Here is a 26513-nt window from a genome sequence, read left to right as displayed (position 1 = left end):
TATTTGAGCAATTGTATTGCATTATTGTTACTATTAATAACAATAATTCTACATACAATATCTCCTAGGACTACAGAATCAAAGAATTTTATGTTACATTATATTACATATTATATTATATTATATTATATTATATTATATTATATTATATTATATTATATTATATTATATTATATTATATTATATTATATTATATTATATTATATTATATTATATTATATTATATTATATTAATTTTTTTGTCATTTGACCATTTATCGTTATTTATTGCAGGCTTTGTAACGCTTTTTGTGCTTTTATTGGCGTTTTAGCATCATTTCAGTACTACTTTACACCCGTGTGAGCACACACCGGACAGGAACCGGGGGTCGGTCCCGGTGCCCGTGCTGCTCCTGGGGCGGTTCCCATTGCCGGTGCGGGTCCCACTGCCCGATGCCGGTCCCGGTGCCCGTGGGGATCCCAGTGCCGGTGCGGGTCCCCGTGCTGCTGCCGTTCCCGGTGCGGGTCCCGTCCGCGCTGCGGGTCCTGCTGTCCCCGCCGTTCCGCTGTCGGTCCCTCTGTCCCCATTGTCTGTCCCTCTGTCCCGCTGTCGGTCTCTCTGTCCCCGCTGTCGGTCCCTCTGTCCCGCTGTCTGTCCCTCTGTCCCTCTGTCTGTTTCTCTGTCCCGCTGTCCCCGCTGTCTGTCCCTCTGTCCCGCTGTCTGTCCCTCTGTCCCTCTGTCTGTTTCTCTGTCCCGCTGTCGGTCCCTGTGTCGGTCCCTCTGTCTGTCCCTCTGTCCCACTGTCCCCGCTGTCTGTCCCTCTGTCCCTCTGTCTGTTTCTCTGTCCCGCTGTCGGTCCCTGTGTCGGTCCCTCTGTCCCGCTGTCCCTCTGTCTGTCCCTCTGTCTGTCCCTCTGTCTGTCCCTCTGTCTGTCCCTCTGTCTGTCCCTCTGTCCCGCTGTCTGTCCCTCTGTCTGTCCCTCTGTCTGTCCCGCTGTCTGTCCGTCTGTCCCTCTGTCCCTCTGTCTGTCCCTCTGTCCCTCTGTCTGTCCCTCTGTCCCTCTGTCCCGCTGTCTGTCCCTCTGTCTGTCCCTCTGTCCCTCTGTCCCGCTGTCTGTCCCTCTGTCTGTCCCGCTGTCTGTCCCTCTGTCTGTCCCTCTGTCCCTCTGTCTGTCCGTCTGTCCCTCTGTCCCGCTGTCTGTCCCTCTGTCCCGCTGTCGGTCCCTCTGTCCCTCTGTCCCGCTGTCCCGGTTGGCGGCGCTGCCGGCGGTGCCCGCCAGGTGGCGCCGCGCTCCCCCCGGTGCCCCCGCCCCGCCGCCGGCGCGGTGCTGGCGGCGCATGCGCGCTGCGCTCGGGGCGCTCCGGTTCCGGGCGCCGCTCCCTCGGTCCCTCCTTCCCTCCCTCCTTCCCTCCCTCCCTCCTTCCTTCCCTCGGTCCGTCCCTCCGGCCCCGCCGCCCCGGGACCCCCCGCGCCGCGCCCGCCCCGCGTCCCCCGCGCCGCGCTGGGCCCCGCCGCGCTCCGGCGGCGGCGGCGGCTCCGGCTTCCCCCGCCCCTTCCGCCCCCCCGCGCCCCCCCGCCGGCCCAGCGGAGCCCGGAGGCCCCGGCGGCGCCGCATGGAGCAGCCGGCGGCGGGCTGAGCCCCGGCCCGAGGGAGGTGAGTGCCGGGCGCGGACAATGGGGCGGGGGGCGCGGGGCCGGTCCCCCCGACCCCCGGTGACCCCGCACGGGCCCCGGAACCCCTCGGCGTCCCGGGGGAGTCCCGAGCCCGCCGGGGGTGCCGCCCCCCCGCCGTGCATCCCCATCCCGTACAAAGGCCCGCGGGAGCGGGAGCTGCCCGGAGGGGTTGGCGGCGCATTGTTGGGTTGAGTGGTTTAAAATTTGGGGCTTTTGTTGTTGTTGTTTTTTGTTAGGGTTATTTGTTGGGGTTTTTTGGTTTTTTGGGGTTTTTTGGGCAATAAGGCGGCGGCGGGTTATTTATAGCCGCGGCTGTTGCTCGCTGCTTTAGCCAGAGCGAAAGGGGTTGTGCCATCGGGCGGAAAAAAAAAAAAAAAGTCCCCCCGAAAAATCAAAAAGTCCAAAAAAAAGGCAAATGGGAGGTGCGAGGGCTGGGGAGCGGGAGGAGGAGGAGGAGGATGGCAGCCTTCCTCCCGGGACAGGGTTTGTTCCACGCAGGAGCACGGCCCCATCCCGGCGAGGCTGGGAGTGTCCCAAGAGGTTCCCGGAGGGATGCAGAGCTTTTGGGAGCATCCCCATCCTGGCAGTGACGGAGCCGGGGGGTGACCCCTGCGAAGCCAGGGAGTTTTGGGGTGCCTCTTTGCCCTTTGACCTCTGCCTGCCTGCAGCTTTTCGGTTGTGAGTGGGCGTTCGCCAAAAAAACCCTTCCGTGCCCCACTCCACGTCCTGTCCCCGTCCCCGGGTGACAGCAGCTGGGAAGGGACACTGGGGTGGTTTCTGGTTGGACATCGCCCTGCTGAGGTTTTTGTAGGGTCAAGGAGGACCAGGAAATCCTCTTTGCAATGGTGGGCCAGGAGCAGCTGCTCTGCAGGCCTCCACCTGTCCCCCAGGTGCCTCCAGCCCTCCGACCAGCAGCATCTTCTCTTTCTCTTCTAAAAGAATGTTAAAACCCCTGAAAAAGGAGCTCCTTCCCCCCTTTTGGCAGCGGGGCACCCGGCCGGGGCTGGTTTGGGGGAGCAGCTCTGAAGTGCTGCGAGCTGGCGGGCGAGGTGAAGGAGGAACATTTTCCTTTCGATTAGCGTAATCGTAGGTGTTCGTTGTAATAACAGCAGATAACATCTTTCAGAGCAGGGAGGATGTTGTCTGCTTTGGGGTAGGTTTGGGATTTTTTTTTTTTTGGTTGTTTTTTGAAGTTTAAAGGACTTCGTTGGGGGATGGATGCACGAAAGGGGGTGGGTGGGGTGGTGCCCACACTCCTGTTCCCTCTGGGAATGGAGCTTGTGTGCCATCAGCAACCAAACTTCATTTCAACAGAGCCATCCTGGTGCTGGGCAGGTGCTGCTTGGGTTTGAAACAGATGCAGCATCCTTCACCTGCCCACCCTGTGGTTGTGCTCCCGTGGAGGTCCCAAACTCCTCTCCCATCCCGCCCGTGGGTCTGGCACGGCTGGATTTTATTTTGATTAATGAGAGGAACGCTGTCCCCAGCTCACTTCCCAGTGCCCTTTGGATTCTCCGAGGTGTTGGCTGTACCTGCCCTGCCCAGCTCCTGGCTGCCAGGCCGGCCTTCCCACGGGGAAATGCAGGAGCAGGGCGTGGGGATGGAGCTGAGATCCAGCCCTGGAGCTCCTGCACCCGGGATGCTCCTCTGGGCAGCAAGGGGAGCTGGGTTTGGTTCACCTGAGCACATCTGGGCCCCAATTCGGGAGTGGGGAGCTTGCAGAAGGAGCAAACCCTGGCCTGGCAGGGCTGGGAACAGCCAAACCCAGCACTGGGCTCTGCCCAATCGGCCCGGCTGCTCCCTGCTAATTTTTAAAATGATTATTGATGTCTTTCATGTGCTGCCGCACATCCTCCTGGAGGAGAGAAGGGGCGATGGCCGTGTTTTCCCGGCAGGCACAGGATGCTGCTGTGAAGCCGTGGATGCAGTCGGGCAGCACCTGCAGGTCCTTCTCCCAGCCCAGCATCCCCAGGGATGTGCGGGGCGGGCGGAAGCGGGCGCGGGGCCGGGGCTGGCCCGGGTGAGCGCGGCAGGAACCGCTGGCTGTCACATGAGGCCTTCGGGGGGCTGCTTTGGCAGCTGCCCCGTGTGGTTTCCTCCTCCTCTTCCTCGGAAAGTCTCGGCTTTGAGGCAGAAATTAGGCACCGATTAAAAAGAGAATGAGGCTCAGAGGAGGAAGGCCTGTGTCGGGCTGAGGGGCAGCTCCTGGTGGTGGAACCACCTCCCTCTTTAAAAGTGAAAGGCAGATTTATTGTGTGTAATTCTAACAATGCCACAGTCCTGTGCCATGAATATCCACGATCTGGGAAGATAAAAAAGCCTGGGCTGGCTGCAGCGTGTTCTTGGTGGGGTTTGCTCAGGCAGTTTCCTCTTTAGCAGGGAAAAAAAATTCTCTTTATGAAGGCAGGCTATGAATTTTGTATCCTCGCTGCATTTATCAAATATAAATGCTGGTGACATCCGTGAGCTGAAAGCCCAAACAAGCGGCCTTCGGGACTGGGAGGATTCAGCTCCTGCACGGGGTGGGAAACGTGGGGTGAACCTTTGGGCATCCCTTCACTGGCTCCAGGGCTTTCCAGCTGGTCACACCTCGGGTGAAAGCTCCGTCCTGCTGATTTTTGGCTGTTTGGGAACAAGGCCTGGCCGGTGGGAAGCGCTGACTCAGGGCTTTGGGCTGGGGCTCTCCTTGAGCAACAGCCTGTGCTCGGTGTCCCCACGGGACGCTGCATGGGGAGCAGGCTGTGAGCCCAGCCATGGGAAATCCCCCTTAAACCTCCCTCCGGGCTTCTGCTAAATCCCTCCGTGGCCTGGAGAGCAGAGTGCATTCCCTGGGTTTTGGGTGCTGCGTTTCAGACCAGTGGGATCCAGACCCCTGGCTGGAATATGGGGTAAATCCAAAATTTAAGCAAAAATCAGCTTGGAACGGCAGGGGGTTGGAGCTGGGAATGTTCTGGGGGCTGTGTTCCCAGCTGTGGATCCCAGCTGTGCTCCCCAGCCTGGAACTGCCAGGCTCTGCCCTTCCCTGGATCCTGGCACTCCTGGCAGTGTCCCCAAGGTGCCACCAGGCTGTCCCCAAGGTGCCATCTCCAGCTTTCCCCGGGCTGGCTGGCAAAGAAACCCACCCAACACCGTGCTGATGGAAACCCCTCTGTTTTTGGGGTGGACACCGCAGCCTGGATTTCTGCCAGAATCAGGGCGCCGTGTGCCGTGTCCCCGCGCTGGGGGAAGGTGCCAGAGGTGCTGGGGCAGCGTGACGCCTTTTCCGGAAGGCTGGGGGCACGTGGTGGAAACAGGGCCACGTTCTCACCGCGCTCTTCCTCCCGCAGCTCTGCCCCTTATCTCCTTCCTCCTCCCGTCCTCGGCCTTGCCCCTGCTTTCACTTCCTCCTTCCCAAAATACCCCCAGCCCTGACTGACGCCACGGCAGGGCTCCGGCGGTGACCCCAACAGAGGGGACGGATTCAGCGATGTTTGGGGGGGTTTTGGGGGCTGCTCTGCCTGTGTCCCCCTCTGTGCCCCCCAGCCCGGCACGACCCCGGTGCCCCAGCCCAAGAAAGCCCGGTTTGATTGTGGGGCCGTGACTTCATCCCGTGCCGGGGGCTGGAGCGGCGCGAATAAAGCCGGGTTTGTTCCCCTGCCTCCCACACACCCATCCCAGAGCACAGCACCCCGGGCAGCACATCCCCCTGGGCTGCAGGAGCTGCACTTCCACAGTCCCAGTGGTTTTCGTGCTGCAGGGAGCCGTTTGGGTTTATTTCTTTTGGATCCCAGGCATGGGAAGCTCTCAGGGCTGGATGTTTCCGCGTGTGGGTCACCAGGGAGAGCAGGGCTCTGGCTGTGTAGCCTGGGAGAGGAGTGGGATGGACCTCCTGGAGGTCATCTCTGTTCCCTTCCTTCTCCGGGCATCTCCACGCCGTGCTGGACTTTTCCTTGGTGCAGATGCTGCACTCAAAACTCAGTTCTTAAGAAGCTGGATCCGTGCAAATGCCTCCTGATCCGGGTGAGCAGCTGCTCCCACTCTGACTGCAGGGGCTGAGCAGGCCTGGAGCTCCCACTTCCACTTCGATTTGGGGGTATTTTGGGTGCAGGATTTGTTTTTGGAGAGAGGAGAGATGCTCACCTGACCTGAGAGCATCCTTTGCAGGGTGCTGCATCCTCCTTACACCTCGTTCTCAGCCATGCCCGGTTCCTCGTTCCCACCCTGCCCCGTTCTCAGCCATCCTTCCCCCCTTGCAGGTCTCATGGTACCAGGTGAGGTGTCCCCCCTGTGAGAGTCGCTCCCCCAACTCCTGAGAAGATGTCAGGGATGCAGGTAAGCTCTGGGTGAGGAGAGGGGGCATGGAGCCAGCCAGAGGTGGCCCCAGCGCTCGGGAGGGACGTGGGGACGCCTGGTTTAAACAGACCCCCTTTGGTTCCCGTCTGCAAGGGGGGGTCCCCGAGGGTCGGGGGGTGCCAGGGGTGGGTGGCACACTGAGGCAGGGCTCTGATGGCACCCCCTGCTCCTGGCAGGCCGTGTGGCCGTCCGGTACAGAATGTATCGCCAAGTACAACTTCCACGGTACCGCCGAGCAGGACCTGCCCTTCAGCAAAGGAGACGTGCTCACCATCGTGGCTGTCACCAAGGTAAGGTGTCCCTGCACCCCGTGACGCGTGCCCGTGGCAGCCCCTGCTCCTGCCAGTCCCGCTGCTGGGCGTGAGTCGGGCCGGGAGCTCGGTTAATTAATTCATGGCCTCGTTAGTTAAGGTTTCTCCAAAAGGCGAGCGCCTCCCGGGAGGTGGAGGAGGGATGGGAATGGTGCTGGGCTGCTCTCCAGGGAAGGAAAAGAGGGGCTCTGGGTTTGGGGGGCTCTGGGGTGCCCAGCAGGTCGAGAGGGGGTCACAGTGAGCCCTGTGGGGCCACCAGCACTGACCCCCATGGCCTGCTCATCCCACCCTTCCTGCAGCCAGCAAGGGGGTACCGGGGTGCTTGGGGAACCCCCAAAGGGCTCCTCGGGAGGGATGCAGGGGCCAGGGGCTCACTGTGACATCCTGCTGTCCCCACAGGATCCCAACTGGTACAAGGCGAAGAACAAGGTGGGCAGGGAGGGCATCATTCCTGCTAACTACGTCCAGAAGAGGGAAGGGGTCAAAGCTGGCATCAAGCTCAGCCTCATGCCGTGAGTATCCAGCCAGGGCTCGGGGTCCAGGGCGGGCAGCTGGGGCTGGAGCATCCCTGTGGCCACAGCCGTGTCCCAGCAGAGGGACATGGCCAGAGCCGTGTCCCAGCAGAGGGACATGGCCAGAGCCGTGTCCCAGCAGAGTTACATGGCCAGAGCCGTGTCCCAGCAGAGTTACATGGCCAGAGCCGTGTCCCAGCAGAAGGGACATTCCTCAGAGGGCACCAGGGGCAGCAGCGTGGATTTGGGATTGGGATTTGCTTCTGGGGAGAGCTCTGGGTGTTTTGGGAGCTGCCTGCATGGCTGGGAAGGTGATGAGATGGTTGGGTTGTGTTTTATTAAATTGTTTGTTTTTAACCCAAGGCTGGGGTTAGGGTTAGGCTAACCTAGGGTTAGGTAAAGGCTGCTGGGAGGAAGAGGAAGGTGGGAATGAGCTCTGTACAGGAGGGATGGGTGACAGACAGGTTTGATGTTCCTGCTGCATCCCAGAGCTGCCAGTGACTCCCAGGCTGGGGGAGGAACCTCCTCCCAGAAGGGCAGAACCCCAGCTGGGGCCAGAGGAGGGGAGCAGGACGCCGTGGAAGGAGCTGTGCCACGGGTGGTTGGGTGGGGACAGCCAGGAGGACAGCAGGAACACCATCCCCACGCAGGCAGGGCCAAAAGCTGCTGCACACATCAAGCACAGCCCCGCAGGGGCACGGGCAGCCCTGAGCTCACCCCTGGGCCTGCAGGTGGTTCCACGGGAAGATCACGCGGGAGCAGGCGGAGCGGCTGCTGTACCCGCCCGAGACGGGGCTGTTCCTGGTGCGGGAGAGCACCAACTACCCCGGCGACTACACGCTGTGCGTCAGCTGCGAGGGCAAGGTGGAGCACTACCGCATCATCTACTCCTCCAGCAAGCTCAGCATCGACGAGGAGGTCTACTTCGAGAACCTCATGCAGCTGGTGGAGGTGAGGCCACCGCTGGCATCCTACGGGGACATCAGAGCTGGGCTCTGCAGCCTGGGGGCGGTGGGTGCTCCTCCTCCTCTGCTGGCGCCCTGGGGTGGGGATGCTGGGACAGAGGGAGGAGGAGGAGGGACAAGGACCTGTCCGTGGCCTCGTGCTGCCACCTGGTGGGACCGGAGAGCCTGGCAGCGCCGGGGTGTCACCGTCCCCACGCCGTGTGCCCCCAGCATTACACCACGGACGCAGACGGGCTCTGCACCCGCCTCATCAAACCCAAGCTGATGGAGGGCACGGTGGCAGCGCAGGACGAGTTCTCCCGCAGTGAGTGCCCGTGTCCCCTCCCCTGCCTCCTCCCCTGGGCACCCCCCAGCACCCCCTCACTGCCCCTTGCCCCCCGTGCAGGCGGCTGGGCCCTCAACATGAAGGACCTCAAGTTGCTACAGATCATTGGCAAAGGGGAATTCGGAGGTGAGCTCGCTGTCCCCAGCCCGGGGTGGCCCTGAATGGTGGGGGGGGCTCCTCTGTAGCCCCCCCCAGGGTGCTGTGGGGCCCCAGGAGGCTGGGATGCTTCCCAGTGCCTCCTGTGCCCGTCTCTCCTGGCCTGCAGACGTGATGCTGGGGGATTACCGGGGGAACAAAGTCGCCGTGAAGTGCATTAAAAACGACGCCACAGCGCAGGCCTTCCTGGCAGAGGCATCTGTCATGACGTGAGTGTCACCCTCAGCTGGGGGACAGCCTGAGGGAGGGGCACCTCTGTCCCTGGCAGCAGGGTGGGTGGTCCCTGACACCCCTCCTGTCCCCAAACCCCTGCCCTGAGCCCTCCTGTGGCATGCAGGCAGCTCCGACACAGCAACCTGGTGCAGCTGCTGGGGGTGATTGTGGAGGAGAAGAGTGGCCTTTACATCGTCACCGAGTACATGGCCAAGGTGAGACCCCCTCCCCCTCTGTCCCCTTGTCCCCCCCACGCTCCTGGGGCTTCACCCTGGCACGGCTGGGTCATGCCAGCTGGGGCTGCATCTCGCTGGGGCCACAGTGGTGGCTGCAGGTGGCAGTGTCCCGTGTCCCATGGCTGGCTCCCAGGGGGGTTGGCATCCCCAGATCTGCCCCTTGAGGGAGGGACATCATCCTTGTGTTTGAAGGGACATGTCCCCTGGGTCCTGTCCCATAAAGGAGGGACATCTGCCCTGATCCTGTCCCATGAGGGAGGGACATCATCCTTGTGTCCTGGCCCTCGTTTAAAGGACATCTCCCCTGGGTCCTGCCCCATCCTAAAGGGACATCTCCTCCAGACCTGCCCCATCTTAAAGGGACATTCTCCTTGGGTCCTGTCCTGTAAGGGAGGGAAATCTTCCCTGGTCCTGCCCCATGAGGGAGGGACATCATCCTTGTGTCCTGCCCCATGAGGGGAGGATATCATCCCTAGGTCCTACCCCATGAGGGAGGGAAATCCTGCCCCATCCTAAAGGCACATCTCCCCTGGTCCTGCCCCATCCTAAAGGGATATCTTCCCTGGGTCCTGCCCCATGAGGGAGGGACATCATCCCTGGGTCCTACACCATCTTAAAGGGACATCCTCCTTGGGTCCTGTCCCATAAGGGAGGGAAATCGTCCTTGGTCATACCCCATGAGGGAGGGACGTCATCCTTGTGTCCTGCCCCATCCTAAAGGGACATCATCCTCAGATCCTGCCCCATCCTAAAGGGACATCTTCCCTGGGTTCTGCCCCATCTTAAAGGGACATCATCCTCAGATCCTGCCCCATGAGGGAGGGGCATCAGCACCAGGTCCTTCCCCACAAGAGAGGAACATCCTCCTTGAATTCTGTCCCATGAGGGAGGGACATCATCCCTCGGTCCTGCCCCATCTTAAAGGCACATCTCCCCTGGTCCTGCCCCATCCTAAAGGGACATCATCCCTGGGTCCTGCCCCATCTTAAAGGGACATCATCCCTGGGTCCTGCCCCATCTTAAAGGGGCATCTCTCCTGCTCCTGCCCCAAAAGAGAGTGGGGGACAGCAGGTGTGCAGCTGGCCCTGCTGACCCCAGCTCTCTGTCCATCCTGCCTCCAGGGCAGCCTAGTAGACTACCTGCGGTCGCGCGGGCGGTCGGTGCTCGGGGCAGACTGTCTGCTCAAGTTCTCCTTGTAAGTACCAGGCAAGGCCATGCCCACGCCCCTGACCCGCCCCACCCGCGCTTTGGGGCCGCCCTGCCAACCCCCTTGTGCCTCCCACCCTTCCCAGAGACGTCTGTGAAGCCATGGAGTACCTGGAAGCCAACAACTTCGTGCACCGGGACCTGGCGGCCAGGAACGTGCTGGTCTCGGAGGACAACATCGCCAAGGTCAGCGATTTCGGGCTCACCAAGGAAGCCTCCTCCACACAGGACACGGGCAAGCTGCCTGTCAAGTGGACAGCACCAGAAGCACTTAGAGAAAAGGTGGGTGAGCAGAGCAGAGGGGGGCCTTGGCTGTGGTGGAAGCTGTGGGAAGGGGGAACATCCCAGAGATGGTGTTTGAGTGCTGCTTGCCACTGTGTGACCCCAAAAGCGGCTGCCCTGAGGGTGGAGAACATCCCTTGCCACCCTTGGTCCTGTGATGTGTGCTGGGATAGCAGGCCAAAGCCTGTCTCCACAAATGGAAAACATTCCACCAGGTAATTGGAAGGAAATAGTAAATGCAGATTGAATTAAAGAAGTGTAGTTGCACCGTGAGGTCTGATTTTAAATATGCTGTGAAAGGGAGCAACATCTTTTATTGTATATTAAATTGGACACAATAGGTCATGTACATAAAGCCAAGGCTCAGAAGGTGCCTTGGGAAGGTGAGGAGCCCACTGTTCCCATGCATCCACCAGAATCCAGAGATTATTTGGGGGTGATGCCATGAATGTGCCTGATACAGCTTTTTGAATGTCTTTTGGGGTTGGCCAAGCATCCACTGGCACACCAACCCAACAGGTGGAAAAGGGCTTCTTGGGGGTCATGTTGGACAAACATATGATATCTAAACCTGAAAAATTAGCTAAAGTCACCCAGACATTTGTTTTAGGTTGGCAAATCTGCATGGCTGAAAGCAACCAAGGCAAGAAAGCATAAGCATAACTTTTGATTGAGCTCCGTATTTTTCTTAAACCATTATCCAACAAAAGAATTCTCCAACACTACTGATTCCCACAGCCACAGTCCACAATCTTCTGTGGAACTGCAGATCCCACCCCCCTGCCCGAGCCTGCTCACGGGCCCTCTCTCCCTGCAGAAATTCTCCACCAAGTCGGACGTGTGGAGCTTCGGGATCCTCCTCTGGGAAATCTACTCCTTCGGGCGAGTGCCTTATCCGAGAATTGTGAGTGACGAGCCCCCCGGGGGCTGGATTTTGGGGGGGAGCTGAGCCCAGATTTTTGGGGGAGCCCCTGGCTGACACGCCAATGTCCCGCAGCCCCTGAAGGACGTGGTGCCCCGCGTGGAGAAGGGCTACAAGATGGATGCTCCGGACGGTTGTCCGGCCGTCGTCTACGAGGTGATGAAGAAGTGCTGGACGCTGGACCCCGGCCACCGGCCGTCCTTCCACCAGCTCCGGGAACAGCTAGTGCATATCAAAGAGAAGGAGCTCTACCTGTGAGGGGGGCTCTGCTGCCCCACAGCCGCAGGGGACCCACGCTGGGGGGGACCGGCTGTGCTCAGCCCCCCCGCCCCAGCACGGCACCAGGAGGGAGCCCCGGGGGTGTGGTGCCCCCCCAATTCCCCCGGTGGCTTCCAAACTTCCAAATCTGTCAGTTTTTTTTATTTTCCAGGTTTGGGGTTGTTTTTTTGTTGTTGTTTTTGTCTCCCACGCTCTTTTTTTTTTAAATTTTTGTGGGGTTTTTTTGTTGTTTTCTCAGTTTGGGGTGGGGGGGGCGTTTATTGTTTTGGGTTTGTTTTTTGTCGTTGTTTTTTTATTATTTCGAGCAAGGCCCAGCTGAGCGTTGGGCGTTTTACTAAAGTACGAATCTTATTTTTTAATGTAATTAAAAGAAGAAAAAAAAAAAGGAAAAAAAAAAAGAAGAAGGTTGTTAAAAGGAGAATAATAATAAACAAACCAATGAAACGGACACATGAAAAGGAAACCCCCAGCGACAGAAGTGATGGTTGACGGGGAGACGCTGGACTCGCCGCCCGCTCGGGAGAGCGTGGCCGCATCCCCGCCCGACGCTTTTTTTTTTGGGTTGTTTTGCTTTAAACTCGTTGCAATGTTTGCATGCTGTCTCCAGAGGCCTTTTTTTCCAGTCCTGTCCAGTGCTTTATTCTCATGTAATGCTACCGACTGTGAGATTAAAAACTGTAATAAAAAACCATTCCATACGGACGCGGCACACCCCGCCTCGGCCCCCTCTGTTGCCAGCGGCTCTGGGGGTCCCCTGGCAGGGGAAGAAGTGGGGGTGGACCCCCCATCTCCCCCCCAAATCGGTGGGGATGAGCAGCCGTGCCTGTGGGATGGGTGACAGGGAGGAAGCGGTGCCAAAGCTCCCCTTTAGCCCAGGCTTTGCTTTCTGATGCTCTGAGCAGGCAGGGGCTGATTCCTGAACCTCGCTGCCTTCCCTGCGTGTCCCACCTGTGCAGTGAGACCCCCACGCTGTCCCGGGCCCGTCCCCAAAGTTGTCCCCGTGGAATCCCAGGAGGGAGCCGGGTGGAGGTGTCGTCTGGCAGGTTTGGAATAGTTCCGCTCATCCGCCGGGAATTATTCAGCGTTAAACGCCGCGCACAGCAGCGGCTCTGCCGGCTGCCGGCTTGGCAAGCCCCGGGCCGGGATTGAGACCGAGATTCCTCTTGGAGCAGGGTTAAAAGGAAAAAAAAGGGAGTGGTGGGACACGGGCACAGCGCAGGGATGTGGGATGGAGCGTGCAGAGGGGAGCTGTGCTGCAGCTCCGTGGGTTTCCTCTCCCCTGGACTGACCCCCCTCCTCCTGTCCACGTCCCCCCCGTTCCTGCCAGTGCTCCAGCAGGGCCCAGCGGGATAAGCAGCTTTACTTTTTGGGCTTATGAAGATTAAAGTCATTTACAGGCAAAGCCTGCAAGAAACGGCTTTGGGAATGGCGAGAAATACCCAGAACCTTCACGTGATGGAGACAGCAGGGAGGGCTCTGCTCCTGTCCCCCACTGTGTCCCCTCCTGTCCCTTTGCCCTGGGTTGCTGCCAGCTGTCAAAAAAGGGGAAAACTCACCCCAAAATTATTGAGACCTTTGATTATTTCAATTTTTGGTTTTCCCATTTTTGAGGCTGTGCCTGGTCTCGGGGGTGGTGTTTGGTACCTCTGGGATGTAGTTGAAGGATGGTGAGAGAACTGCTGGAAGAAATCTTGTTCTTCACTACAAATCAGGGAATTTAACCCTGATTTGCCAGGGTCCTGCCCCTCCTGCCACCACCGTGCCTCAGTTTCCCCACACGGAGTCTCTCGGTCTCTCACTCTGGGCCTGCAGCTGCTCATCCTGGATCCCTCCAAGCCATTTGTCCCAAGGGATTTTGGGGCTCTGTCCATCAGCAGCAGCGTGGGCAGAGGGGACAGGCTGAGTGACACCGCGGGGCTCTGAGTGCTGGCTCACGTCATGTCCCCTTCTTCCTCCTGCTCCTCCTCCTCCTCCCTCGGGCAGCGAGACGGGCACTGGGCCCGGTTGTGTCAGCTCCCATCCTGCCTCACATCCCCGGCGTGAATCATCGGCCAGCAGGGCGTTATTCCCTATTCCCATGGCACACGGGGACCAGAGGGAACACGGCAGAGGGAACAGGAACACGGCGTTTAGAAAAGCTCTGGAAAATGCAGCTTTCCGTCCTGCTGCCTCTCCACAGTGCTCAGTGGGATCCCAGCTCGGGCTGGAGCTTGGGATCCCAGCCGGGTCGGGGCAGGGCTGGGGAGAGCTGGGGTTTGGCGTGTGGAAAGGGCCATCTCCAAAGTCACACATCCTCTGCTTTTGCATCCCTACCCATCCCCTGTGCCCCACACGGGCTCCTGAGCCAAATCTCCTTTCCAGCCCCGCTCCCTGCAGATCCTTTCTCTTCCCCATCAGGAAGGCTGTCTGCAGCTCTGTGGGTAACGGGGAGAAGAAGGAAGGCAGGGTGTGGGACACGGGAAGAGCCAAAGCTTGGGGATGGCAGTGGGAATGGTTCTGTCATCCAACACATCCATTTCCACCCCAATCCCCATCCCTTGGGATGGATGTGCTGGATGACAGGACCATTCCCAGCCCAAATCCCCATCCCTAGGGATGGCTGTTCTGGATGACAGGACCATTCCCACCCCAAATCCCATCCCTAGGGATGGATGTGCTGGATGACAGAACCATTCCCATTGCAATCCCAATCCTTCAGGATGGATGTTCTGGATAACAGGACCATTCCCACCCCAAATCCCCATCCCTAGGGATGGCTGTTCTGGATAACAGGACCATTCCCACCCCAAATCCCCATCCCTAGGGATGGCTGTTCTGGATGACAGGACCATTCCCACCCCAAATCCCATCCCTAGGGATGGATGTGCTGGATGACAGAACCATTCCCATTGCAATCCCAATCCTTCAGGATGGATGTTCTGGATAACAGGACCATTCCCACCCCAAATCCCCATCCCTAGGGATGGCTGTTCTGGATGACAGGACCATTCCCACCCCAAATCCCCATCCCTAGGGATGGCTGTTCTGGATGACAGGACCATTCCCACCCCAAATCCCCATCCCTAGGGATGGCTGTTCTGGATGACAGGACCATTCCCAGCCCAAATCCCCATCCCTAGGGATGGATGTGCTGGATGACAGGACCATTCCCACCCCAAATCCCATCCCTAGGGATGGATGTGCTGGATGACAGAACCATTCCCATTGCAATCCCAATCCTTCAGGATGGCTGTTCTGGATAACAGGACCATTCCCACCCCAAATCCCCATCCCTAGGGATGGATGTGCTGGATGACAGAACCATTCCCACTGCCTTCCCCGAGCTTTGGCTCTTCCCCTGTCCCACACCCTGCCTGCCTTCTCCCCATTACCCACAGAGCTGCAGACAGCCTTCCTTACCCTGAACACCCAAAAATCCCTCCAAAGGGTTCCAGAATTCCAGCTGCAGCCCTTGCTCCTCATCCCCCCTGGGTGGCAAAGCAGAGGGGGTGCCATGAGCCCCCCACGAGCGGCTCGGTTCTCTCAGTGCTGCTCGGGGCTAATTACCAGCTCTAATTACGGCCCATCCCCGGAGCACGGGCTTCCCAACCCCTGGCATCCCTCGCTGGCATCTGTGCGCTGCCGGCGCCTCCTCCCCCTCCGCGATCGACTTTATCGCAAGGACTATTTTTAGCGTGATGCACAAAGCCATTCCCATCACCGTTCCGCGCCGTTCACCTCTCCCTCTCCCCCTCTCTCTCTTTCTTTCTCTCTCGCTCTCTTTTTTTAGTTGTTTTTGAGGGTTTTTTTTCCTTCTGGGCACTCCAGGAACGAAGGCAAGGCTGGGAAGATCCCCCGTGGGAATGCTGCGTGTGCGCGGCCGTGCGCGCTGGGGCTGCGAGTGCCTTTGCTCGGGGCTCGCTCTCCACCAGCGGCAGGAGCGGCACATGCTCTCCCCATGTGCCTGTTTACATGCTCTGTATGTCTGTCCGGCCGCATTTGTGTCACGGCTCGGGCGCAGACACCGCCGTGGGAGCCCCCCCGCCGCCCCCGGCACCTCCCTCCTCTTCCTCACCTCGCGCAGCCCCCTCCTCCCGGCGGGAATGGCAGCCGCTGCTCCGCTGGGAGCTGCTTCCCCTGCTCCCCTGCCAGAGCACTAGGGTACCCCAAAACCTCCCTGTGCCCTGGGGTGGGGCTGTGTGTCCCGTGGGACAGGACAGTTCCCACCCCAAAGCCCCGTCCCCGGGGATGGATGTTCTGGATGACAGGACCATTCCCACCCCAAACCCCCATTTCTGGGGACCAGGGCTCTATGTCCTGTGTGACCATTCCCACCCCAATCCCCATCCCTGGGGATAGGGGCTCTATGTCCTGTGTGACCATTCCCACCCCAATCCCCATCCCTGGGGATAGGGGCTCTGTGTCCTGTGTGACCATTCCCACCCCAATCCCCATCCCTTGGGATGGATATTCTGGATAAAAGGACCATTCTCACTCCAATCCCAATCCTTCAGGATGGATGTTTGGGATGACAGAACCATTCCCACCCCAAAACCCCCATCCCTTGGGAACAGAGCTCTTTGTCTTCTATGACCATTCCCATCCCAAATCCCTGTCAATTGGGACCAGGGCTCTGTGTCCTGTGTGACCATTTCCACCCCAATCCCCATCCCTTGGGATGGATGTTCTGGATGACAGAACCATTCCCACTGCAATCCCAATCCTTCAGGATGGATGTTCTGGATAACAGGACCATTCCCACCCCAAACTCCCATCACCTGGGACCAGGGTCCTTTGTCCTCTGTGACCCTTCCCACCCCAAATCCTCATCCCTGGGGACCAGGGCTCTGTGTCCTGTATGACCATTCCCACCCCAAACCCCTGTCCCTGTGGATGGATGTTCTGGATGACAGGACCATTCCCACCCAAACCTCCCAAACCCCACAAAGGTGAGTCTGGGCAGCCCCGTGCTCAGTGACACGAAGATGAGAACAGGGAATTCCGAGGGAAATGGGGGCACACCTCAGCAGCGTTCCCACTCCTGGCTTCCCTTCCCAGCACCACTCAGGGGCTCCCGGGGGCTCTCCCAGGGCACCTCAAGGTGAGGAGGGGTGCACTGGGATTTTTTCATCCTGGGGAGATGATGTCAGGTTTTGGGAACTCAGAGGTTTGGTTCTATAGGAGTGGGGAGGCTTTCCATGGGGAATGTCTCTCTAGGTCAGGGAAATCTTTGTTTTCACTTCCATGACAAGCTGAGCTGCAGTCCCTCTTCCTCAGCCAAGGCAAATTCCAGCTTTATGGAGTTCTGTTTGAGTAAATGCCAGAAATAATTTCATTTGGTGATTTACCACTCCCTTATCCTAAAGTTTCTTTATTCCCTCTGTCAGTGACACGGCAGCACTTCGATCCCTGTAAAGGGATCCCATTGAAGGGATGTTTTTTCTCAAGACCTTCAGGGTATTTTCCCTCAAACCCCCGCGAGCTGCGGGTCCCTAACAGCAGCGGGACTCTGGATTGATGTCCCGCTGCCTCACCCCGTGCCCGAGGGGCACAGCAGGGTATCCCTGTCCCCACCCCAGGTGGCAGGAGCGACCCTGACTGCCCTGAGCCCGGGGTCAGAGCCGAGCGCGGCCGTTCCTGAGGTGGCGGTGCCTGTCCCCATCAGCACAAGTGACAATCAGCTGCCAAGTGCCGGCGCGACTGCCCCGGCAGCGGCAGCGGCAGCGGCAGCAGCAGCGAGCTGCCTGCTTGCTTTGGAAACGCCTCCTCATTTCCCTCCCGTCGCGCACACACGCGGCTTTCCAGGATTCCCTCGCCTGTTACTGCGGGGTGTCCAAAGGTTAAAAATGCTCCCTGCATTTCGGGCTGACAAGGATCAGGCCTTCTGCTGGCCTCATTGCCATGGCCCTGCAGGTCGAGGTCACCGAGCCTTGCCCTCCCCTCTACAATCCCGGGACATTCGGGGACCTCTGGAGCTTCCTCCGGAACCCGGGTGTGGTAACTGTGCCTTTGGAGCCAGTTACCTGGGAACGATCCCTCTCAGCATGGCAGAGGGAGCTGCTTGCTTCCAATTTAAATCAGGTGTCAACGCTGAGAGAGGATCCTCTTAACTTCCACCGTCTTGTCTGAGGCGGCGGCGGGGGGACGTCTCATCTCCCTGCCGCCTAATCCGTGGAGATGTGTGATATAGCATAAGCTAATATAATAGGTCATGCAAGGATTTACATCTCATTACGGCAGGTTAGAGTCCTGGCAGGAAGGATGACTCATCCTCACTTGAATATATTTCAGGGCTGAGGAGCGCTTCAGCTGCCCGAGGAAAGGCAAATGGGGAAATCAACCACCTCGAAGCATCATTTCCCAGCTCGCTGCACTCTCTGATTGTCCCCCCGGCTCTGCCTCCAGGTGGGACACCGGCCTCTCCAGGAAAAGCTCAGGGCACGGGAGAGCTGCAAAACCTCTCTGGAGGTCTTTGCCTTTTGCTCCATCCCTGCAAAGCCCGGGCTGCGAGAGGCTGCGGAGCTGGGGAGCGAGCATCCCGCAGCGGAGTGGATCCGAGGCGCTGCCCGGCTTGTTTTCCCCCAGCTGCCCTGGCCCAGCGGTGCTGCTCGTCAGGAGCTGTTTGCTCTTAGCTCCTCAGACAGGGAGGCTCCGTGGGAGCTGACCCATCTAACCCAGCTGGAAAAAATCGGTCCTGACTTCCAGTCTCTTATTGTTAATGGATGCTCGCAGCGAAATCCGGAGTGAGCGGAGCTCCCAGGACCAGCCACATCCAAAATCTGCTCTGAGCCCACGCGAGGCTCGGGCCAGCACCCAAGGACACAACCAGGGGTGCTGGTCCTTCTGCCCCTTTTTTCAGCCAGACTGACAGCCAGAACGTGGCCACGCTGCTGGCATGGGACATCTGCAGGGTGACTGGGGCTCCCAGCATATTTCTCAGCAAGGCTGTGCCAGCTCATTGTGGGTTAAAATTAATTTTCCATGGGTTCTCCATGGGAAAGCGCTTAGGAGAGCCTGCAGATCGGTGTGAAAAGCAAAAATCATCACTTCAAAAAGCTGTTGAGGCTCCTGGGCTGCCAGCTCCGGGTGAGCAGCAGAAGCAGGGGCACCTGCATGGTGGGGGATGCTGTGGGTGACCTGGAGTTGTGCCAAGCAGAGGGACCTCCCTCGTCCCAGCGCCAGTCTGCACGTTTGGATGGACTCGAGGGAGCTGCTGGCATCAATCAGGGGGCTCTGCTCTGCCAGGAGAGCCCTCACCAGGACAAATCCCCTGTTGTCACCCCCAAGAGCGTGTCCCAGTCCCTAAGAGCACCACACTGCCAAGCTGCTGGCCAGATTATTGTCCTGGAAAAATGCGTTATTTTTTTAGCCTATTTTCCTCTTAAGACATAATTTTACCTTGGGTGGGGGGATGGGAGGAGATGGGCCGAGTGCCCCTCCCTCTGTCACTTTGTTCTGTCGCTTCACAGCTGTTCCATCATTTTAATCTGCAGAGATTGTCTTTATATTTCGGAAATGAAATGATTTCCCGCAAGCCGGGATTGGGGCTGGGATTCACGCTCATTTTTCAGGAGCAGAGAAGAAAAAAGGGAGAAATGTCTGTTAAAGCCAGGCTGGCCATCTGGAAGGGAGGTGCGTTGCTGATGCCATTAATTGCTCACTCCCCAAGGCCTGGAATGAGGCTGCAGTCAAAGGGAAGAGCAGGAGTGGGAGTGGGGCTGGAGAGAGCCAGGGAATGATGCAACGCAATCAATGTTCTCCTAATTTAGGTGATCAATGAACGCCTCCATGCCTGTGCTCTGGGCGCTGAGAGCAGCTCCAGTATTAATTAATATAATAAAATCACGGGATCACAGAATCCCAGAATGGCTGCAGTCAGGAGAGATCTTAAAGCTCTTCCAAGCTCCAACCCCTGCCATGGGCACCTTCCACTGTCCCAGGTTGCTCCAAGCCCTGTCCAGCCTGGCCTTGGGCACTTCCAGAGATGGGAATATTTCCAGGGATATCGTTAATAGGATAAAGATGAGGGAACTTTTGGGCACCAGCCCTTGGATGGATGAGCAAACAACAGTTGTGACTGCTGCTGATACATACGGCTCGTTCCGAGTGTCAAGCCTGGCTTTTCCTCCTGCCAGAGCCCAAGGACGGGGAACAGAGTGGGAGAAAGGGCGCTGGGGCGGGTTTGCTCCTCGGTGGGATGGAGCAGCCGGCAGTCACGGAGGGAAGGGTGTTCGAGGGGCTCCCCGCGGCCCCCACCGTGGCTCCATCCACCCCGGTGTCCCCGGGGAGCTCGGGGGCTCCTTCTTCTCCCCACGGGGGTAGCGTCACCGGCGGTGCCCCGGGGCGGGTCGGGACGGCGGCGGCTCCGCCCGGCGGAGGGCGGCGGGGCCGGGGGAGGCGGTGCCGCCGTGCCGGGGCACACACACCGGAGCGGTGCGAGCCCCGGTGCTGCAGCGCCCGCTCCGCTCCGCTGCCGGCCGGGACAGCTCCGCCATGGGCGGCCGGGCGGCGCGGCCCCGCTGACCCCGCGCACCCCCGCAGCAGCTCCGGCATCCCGGACACCGGCATCCCGGTACTCCGGCATCCCGGTACTCCGGCATCCCGGACACCGGCATCCCGGTACTCCGGCATCCCGGTACTCCAGCATCCCGGCATCCCGGACTCCGGCATCCCGGCAGCTCCGCTCCGCTGACCCCGGCGCCCCTGCAGCTCCGGAGTCCGCCGTCCCGGGAGCTCACCTCGCGGGAACTCTGCTCCGCTGAGCCCGGCTCCTCCATCTCTCAGTACTCCGGCATCCCGGGAACTCCGTACTCCGCTGGCCCGGGAACTCCGCTGCGCTGACCGCTGGTCCCGGCTCCTCGCGAATTCGGTACTCTGGCATCCCGGGAATTCATCTCCGCTGACCCCTTCTCCTCCATCACCCCGTGCCCCAGCTCCCCGAGAACCCATCTCCCCGTCCCCGCCTCCTCCGCCGCCCGGGACTCACCACCCCGGGCACTCAGCTCTCCGTCATTCCGGGAATTCATCCCGCTGAGCCCCTCTCCTCCGTGACCCCGCACCCCAGCTCCCCGGGGACTCAGCTCTGCTGGCCCTGGCTCCCCATCGCTCGCCATTCCGCCTCCCGGGAATTCAACTCTGCTGGCCCCGGCTCCTCGGGAGCTCGGTGCTGTGCGAGCTTGGCTCTGCTGATCCCGCATCCTCCGTGACCCCGAATCCCCGCTCCCCGCTGACCGCGGCTCCTCCCCGGGGGCTCCTCTCCCCCGTCCCCACCTCTCCTAACCCGGTGTCCCCGCTCCCCAGGAGCCCAGCTCCGCTCATCCGGCTCTTCCACCGCCCGGTGCCCAGCTCCCCGGGCGCTCAGCGCTCCAGCTGCCCCGGAGATCATCCCGGTGACCCCAGCTGCTCCCTAACCCGGCGCCCCGGCTCTCCAGGAGCTCCCACCCACAGCATCGCGCTGATTCCCCAGCACCGACCATTCCTCGGTTCCCTGGCGCTCCGGCTCACCCCTAGCCCCGTCCCTCGGGGGTCTCCATCCCCCCCGGAGCCCCCCGGTGACCCGGCTGTCCCCCGGCAGAGCCGCGCTGCCCCCCGGCCCCCGGGCCCCCCGGAGCCATGGCGTTCATGGTGAAGAGCATGGTGGGGGGGCAGCTGAAGAACCTCACGGGCGGCCTGGGCGGCGAGGAGAAGAGCGAGGGCGAGAAGTCTCCGGCCGAGGCGCAGGGCATGACCCGCGAGGAGTACGAGGAGTACCAGCGGCAGCTGGTGGAGGAGAAGTGAGTGCGGGGCACCGGCACGGGCTGAGCACCGGGTCCCTGAGGGAAGGGGGTGCTCCCGCTGCCCCCCGTGCGTGGGAGATGGGGGGAGCCGGCGCTGGGGACAGCAGGACCGTGAGGGGGTTTGATGAGCCCCCTAATCCCTTAATCCGCTTCCTCGCCCGGGAGATGGGATTGTTTTCTCCTTCCAGGCTGCTCTAGGGGGAGGAAATTGTGGGAAAGCGGCACTTTTCAGAGAAAATGGGGAGTGCTGAGGTTGGGGGGAAGCGCAAAGCCCGGGATGGGGGGCACGGGCTGTTGGTAAGTGCCCCGTGTGCTTCACAGGATGGAGAGGGATGCCCAGTTCGCCCAGCGCAAGGCGGAGAGAGCCACGGTCAGGTCCCACTTCCGAGACAAGTACAGGCTCCCCAAGGTACGGCTGCACTGGAACGGGGCCACAAGGGGAGCCAAGCTCCAGATGGAGCCCTGGACTGAGGGGAAAGGACAAGGACCCCTTTGGCTGCCTGGGGTTTGAGTCCCAAAACCCAAATGCAAATAAAATCCCCTCAAAACCATCCTTCTCCCCAAACTTTGGCCCCTTTCCTTCCCCTCGAGCACCACAGCCCACCAGCCCGAGACAGTGGCACTCCCAGCCTTGCTAGATCCCCTTCTCCCTCGCTTTTGCCCCCTAAATCCAGCTGGGGGAGGGAAAGCCACCTTCACCCCAGACTCCCTGGAGCCGGGAGTGCAGCCAGGGCTGCACCTCGGAGCTCAGCTCCTCTCCCCGGATTATTTGGTGAACGTCTCCCACCTAAACTCCGATTTTGGAATTTCCGCACGATGAACCATTCACTGAAAACAATTTAATCAAGGCGTAATTCAGCCTTTCTTGGAATTGTCACAAGCTCCTCTGCCTCCAAACCCACCCTTTATTCAGGAAGAGTTGTTCAGTGGTGAATACCCCAAATTGGAGCCGGGCTAATATTAGTTCCAAAGGGTCAGCTAAGCCAAGTGAGATTGCTCTGATTGTTTGGCGTTGTCAGCCAGCCTGGATTCACCCCCCGGCTTCCCACCCCCCTTTTACATCCAGGAAATAAACAGCCGGAGAATCTCTTTTACCCCCTGCCAAAAGCCAGAAAAGGCAGAAAAAGAAGAGATGGAGATTTTTTTTATTCTCCAAGGTAAACTGGGATTTGTTTGGATCTGGCCCCACCATCCCTTCACTGCCTTCTTGTGCTTGAGATGTCCCTTCTCATCCTTTGACAAGTTTCTTCTGCTCATTACTGATCCCACTTGGCAGCCGGGCTGCCTCATCCCGAGTCTCCCCGCGGCTCCCGGCTCGGAGCTGATCCCGACCGCCGCTGGGAGCAGTCGTTAAGCATAAGCCTGGCTTAATTAGGTGTCTAACCCCCCGCAAAGCGAGCTGGAAACCAGTCTGTGCTGGTGCTGCGCGTGGGTTTCCATCCCGCCCCTCGCCGTGGGTGCCCGGGCTCTCCTCAGGCTGCATCAACATCCCACCCTCACCCCCAGGGACCTTCCCACACGGTCCTTTAGGTGGGAAGACAGCCCAAAGCCCCCTTCCCGCTGTGCCATCCCCTCCTGATTGTCTCCCGGCCCCTTCCAGAACGAAACGGATGACAACCAGATCCAGCTGGTGGGAGGGGACGTGGAGCTGCCCAAGGAGCTGGCCAAGATGATCGAGCAGGACAACGAGGAGGAGGAGGAGAAGAACTCGGTGATCGGCCAGCTCAGCAACATCCAGAACCTGGACCTTGATTCCTTGAAGGACAAAGCCTCGGCCACGCTCGAGGACCTGAAGCAGTCGGCGGAGAAGTGCTCCGTGATGTGATGGGGCTGAGCGGGGAGGGGACGCAGCGAGGCTCTGGCGGGGGCTGCTGCCTGCAGCGGGGACCCCAGCGACCTTGTCATCCTTGCCGTGTGCCACTCGGGTCCTCCTGAGCCGCGTGACCCCCCGAGTCCCTGACCCAGATGTCCCTGATGTGTGGCTTTCGTTTCGTTCTCCGGGCTGAGGTTAGAGCCAGGAGCCAGCATGACCCCCCCGTACCCCAAAACCTCCCCCGTGCCCGGGCAGGGGTGTCCGCAGCCAGAGCCGGGGAGGTTGCAGGAAGGAGAGTGGCCTTGGAGTGTGAGTGACCTTGGAGTGTGAGTGGTGGCCACACGCTGCGGCTCTGCCTCCACGTTTCCACTCAGCCTCCTGGCAGCGACCGGGAGGCTCCGATTTGCCTCGCAAGGACGAGGCAGGGTGTGGAACCCGCCCCTCCCCGCGTCCCGTCCCCATCACCCGAGAAACTCCATCCCATCCCTGCCAGGAACGCGGGCCCCGTGCCCTTGAGGGCCCCTCTGGAGGAGGCAGCCGGGAAGGACCCGATCCCTGTGGGAAGGGGGGTGCTGAAGCCCGAAGTGACACCGGAGAGGAACAAAAGCCCTCCCTGGTGCCGAGCTGAGCCCGCAGCAGCCCTTCCCCGGAGCTGGGATGGGGTGCTGTCCCTGCTCCTTTCAGGAGAAGAACAAAGCCATGAGGGAATGTCTCCCCGTCCTCCCGCTCGTCGTGCTGTAGTCGTGCCGTGCTCGGTTGAGTGTCCCTCACCTCCTGTGCTGTCCCCGTGCCATGGTACTGTTATAACCGGTGGAATAAATACCAGGAGATGTCTATGCATTTACTTTTCTCCCTGAGCTCTGTTTTCCTTAGAATTTTTTCCTATTTTCCTGATTTCGGGGAAAAAAATTTCCTATTTTCCTGGCAGCAGAATCCCAAAGAAAGCACCTGTGTCTCCTGGTTGCACTCATGTTTGGGACCAAAGGGATGCTACGAGCAGCTCGTTGGCAGCAGTCAGGTTTAAAGCAAACAAAATTCCCATTTTTCTGCAGGTTTTTTGGGCTATTTTAATACAAAACCTTCAGAGCACTCAGCCTCAGGGGCACTGCAGGATGCTCAGTGCGCTGCCCCAAGCAAGGACATGCTGCAGGGATGAGCCCGAGCTTGTGCCCGTGTGACTCCCAGCCCCGCTGGCATCCCGGCGGGCAGGGGGCTCCTGGGGTGAGGCTTCCTGGAAAAACCTGGCATGGGCAGGGAATTTATCGCTCCAAATCCCGTGGGAGCTGATTAGCTGCTGTTTGGTTTTGCAAGGAAGGATGGATCATCCAGGAAAACACAGGAGAGGGTGCTGGGAAATGGATCTTCATTATTATTATTATTATTACTATTATTATTATTATTGTTATTGGTGCTGGATCAAGCCATGGCTAGCGCTGCTGCACCAAGAGATCCCTTTTGCCCCCAGCCCCATGAAAATCCTGTGCCAGGGCCGGTAGCTCTGGGAAATTCCTGATGTCCATTCCCGAGAGGACAGACAGACAGACAGAGGCAGCTCAGGCATGGACACACATCCTCCCAAGCCTCCAGCCCCCGGGACCAGGAGACTCCAGCAGCTGCAGGGACGTGAGTTGCCATCAGATCCCAGCCCAGCCCCACAGGGCCGGGGAGCAGCGAGGGGGATTGGCAGGAGCAGCCTGGGCTCTGCAAGGAGATCCCACCCGAGGAGGATCAGCCCGAGCTGATCTAACCCCGCCAGGAAAGGGAGAGCAGGGAGCAGGCACCGCCCCAGCCCAGCCCTGGCTCTTTACATCCCAGGCCCACGGCACGATCAACGCTCAGCCCACGGAGAGAGAGGGAGCCCAACTGGAGCGGGGAGCCACGGGCTGGGATGGAGGGAGGAGAGGCTGGGATGGAAAGATGAGAGCTGGGATGGAGGGAGAAGAAGTTGGGATGGAGGGAGGAGAGGCTGGAATGGAGGAAGGAGAGTCTGGGATGGAAGGATGAGAGCTGGGATTTAGGGAGAAGAGGCTGGGATGGAGGGATGAGAGGCTGGAATGGAGGGATAGGAGGCAGGGATGGATAGAGGAGAGGCTGGGATGGAAGGATGAGAGCTGGGATTGAGGGAGAAGAGGCTGGAATGGAGGAAGGAGAGTCTGGGATGGAGGGAGGATGGGCTGGGATGGAGGGAGAAGAAGCTGGGATGGAGGGAAGAGAGGTCAGGATGGAGGGATGGGAGGCAGGGATTAATAGAGGAGAGGCTGGGATGGAAAGATGAGAAACTGGGATTGAGGGAAAAGAAGCTGGGATGGAGGGAGGATGGGCTGGGAGGCAGGGATGAAGAGAGGAGAGGCTGGGATGGAAGGATGAGAGCTGGGATGGAGGGAAGAGAGGTCAGGATGGAGGGATGGGAGGCAGGGATTAATAGAGGAGAGGCTGGGATGGAAAGATGAGAAACTGGGATTGAGGGAAAAGAAGCTGGGATGGAGGGAGGATGGGCTGGGAGGCAGGGATGAAGAGAGGAGAGGCTGGGATGGAAGGATGAGAGCTGGGATGGAGGGAGGAGAGGCTGGGATGGAGGGAGGAGAGGTTGGGATGGAGGGATGGGAGGCAGAGATGAAGAGAGGAGAGGCTGGGATGGAGGGATGAGAGGCTGGAATGGATGGAGGATGGGCTGGAATGGATGGAGGATGGGCTGGGATGGAGGGAGAAGAAGCAGGGATGGAGGGAGGAGAGGCTGGGATGGAGGGAGGAGAGGCTGGGATGGAGGGAGGAGAGGCTGGGATGGAGGGAGGAGAGGCTGGGATGGAGGAAGGAGAGGCTGGGATGGGGGCAGCAGGAGCAGGCAGCCCCTCCTGCCTTTTCCCTGCCCACCAAGGATCCATCAACGCTCATCCCACGGGGGAGCAGGATCCCAACGGGAGCGGGGAGCCACGGGGCCGGGGATGCAGCCCCGCGGTTCATCCCCCCCAACCAGCCAGGATCCTCTCCCGCACCCTTTCCTGCCCCCCCTGCCCTGCCCCCGTGCCCGACCCCCGGGCTGCGCTCGGCGCTCTCCCGGCCCACGTGAGCCCCGCAAAGGCCGCGTGAAGCTCGGCGGGTTTATTTTAGGAGGCACCATGACCCCCAGGCATGTGAAAAGCCAGGCGGCCCCCGCTCCCCCCGCCCGCCTCCCGAGACGTGTTAAGGCTCAGCGCAGCCTTCCCGGCAGAGCCGAGCACCGGCAGCTCCGAGGATGCTGCTCCGAGGCTGCGTCCTGCTGCCACCGCCGGGAAACGGCGGGGAGAGGCTGGGATGGAGGCAGGGGAGGCTGGGATGAGGAGAGGAGAAGCTGGGATGGGGAGAGGAGAGGCTGGGATGGAGGCAGGAGAGGTCAGGATGGAGGGAGGAGAGGTTGGGATGGGGGAAGGAGGGGCTGGGATGGAAGAATTACTCTGGGATTGGGAGATGAGAAGCTGGGATAGAGGGATGAGAGTCTGGGATGGAGGGATGGGAGGCTGGGATGGAGGGATGGGAGGCTGGGATGGAAGGGTGGGAGGCTGGGATGGAAGCAGC

General features: G+C 59.8%; 2 protein-coding genes across 2 annotated transcripts; both read left to right on the top strand.

Annotated features, from left to right (window-relative positions):
* Positions 1–1495: 1495 nt before the first annotated feature.
* On the top strand, positions 1496–11687 carry CSK (C-terminal Src kinase). Its single transcript, XM_064388851.1, has 13 exons — positions 1496–1634; positions 5890–5965; positions 6163–6276; positions 6697–6809; positions 7541–7760; positions 7985–8078; positions 8160–8225; positions 8365–8464; positions 8593–8683; positions 9826–9899; positions 9997–10192; positions 11010–11096; positions 11190–11687. Exons 2-13 carry the CDS (start codon positions 5951–5953, stop codon positions 11370–11372), a joined length of 1353 nt encoding a protein of 450 aa, XP_064244921.1. The 5' UTR covers positions 1496–1634; positions 5890–5950; the 3' UTR covers positions 11373–11687.
* Positions 11688–19747: 8060 nt separating this feature from the next.
* Positions 19748–23801, top strand: CPLX3 (complexin 3). Its single transcript, XM_064389049.1, has 4 exons — positions 19748–20241; positions 20947–21145; positions 21470–21557; positions 22749–23801. The coding sequence occupies exons 2-4, from the start codon at positions 20985–20987 to the stop codon at positions 22971–22973; spliced, it is 474 nt and encodes a 157-aa protein (XP_064245119.1). The 5' UTR covers positions 19748–20241; positions 20947–20984; the 3' UTR covers positions 22974–23801.
* The last annotated feature ends 2712 nt before the right edge of the window (positions 23802–26513 follow it).

The sequence above is a fragment of the Passer domesticus genome, chromosome 14 (genome assembly GCF_036417665.1).
Source record: "Passer domesticus isolate bPasDom1 chromosome 14, bPasDom1.hap1, whole genome shotgun sequence".
NCBI classification, from domain to species: Eukaryota; Metazoa; Chordata; class Aves; order Passeriformes; family Passeridae; genus Passer; species Passer domesticus.
Note: the sequence above shows the minus strand (reverse complement) of the source record. Positions and strands in the feature narration are given on the sequence as shown.

Excerpts from the sequence above, each read along its gene's own strand:
- CSK (XM_064388851.1), top strand. Across the intron at positions 8,079-8,159 it reads GCAGGACGAGTTCTCCCGCA|GCGGCTGGGCCCTCAACATG; the intron begins GTGAGTGCCCGT and ends CCCCCCGTGCAG. Across the intron at positions 8,226-8,364 it reads TGGCAAAGGGGAATTCGGAG|ACGTGATGCTGGGGGATTAC; the intron begins GTGAGCTCGCTG and ends CCTGGCCTGCAG.
- CPLX3 (XM_064389049.1), top strand. The coding sequence starts at position 20,985 with ATGGCGTTCATGGTGAAGAGCATGGTGGGGGGGCAGCTGAAGAACCTC. Across the intron at positions 21,146-21,469 it reads CGGCAGCTGGTGGAGGAGAA|GATGGAGAGGGATGCCCAGT; the intron begins GTGAGTGCGGGG and ends TGTGCTTCACAG. Across the intron at positions 21,558-22,748 it reads ACAAGTACAGGCTCCCCAAG|AACGAAACGGATGACAACCA; the intron begins GTACGGCTGCAC and ends GGCCCCTTCCAG.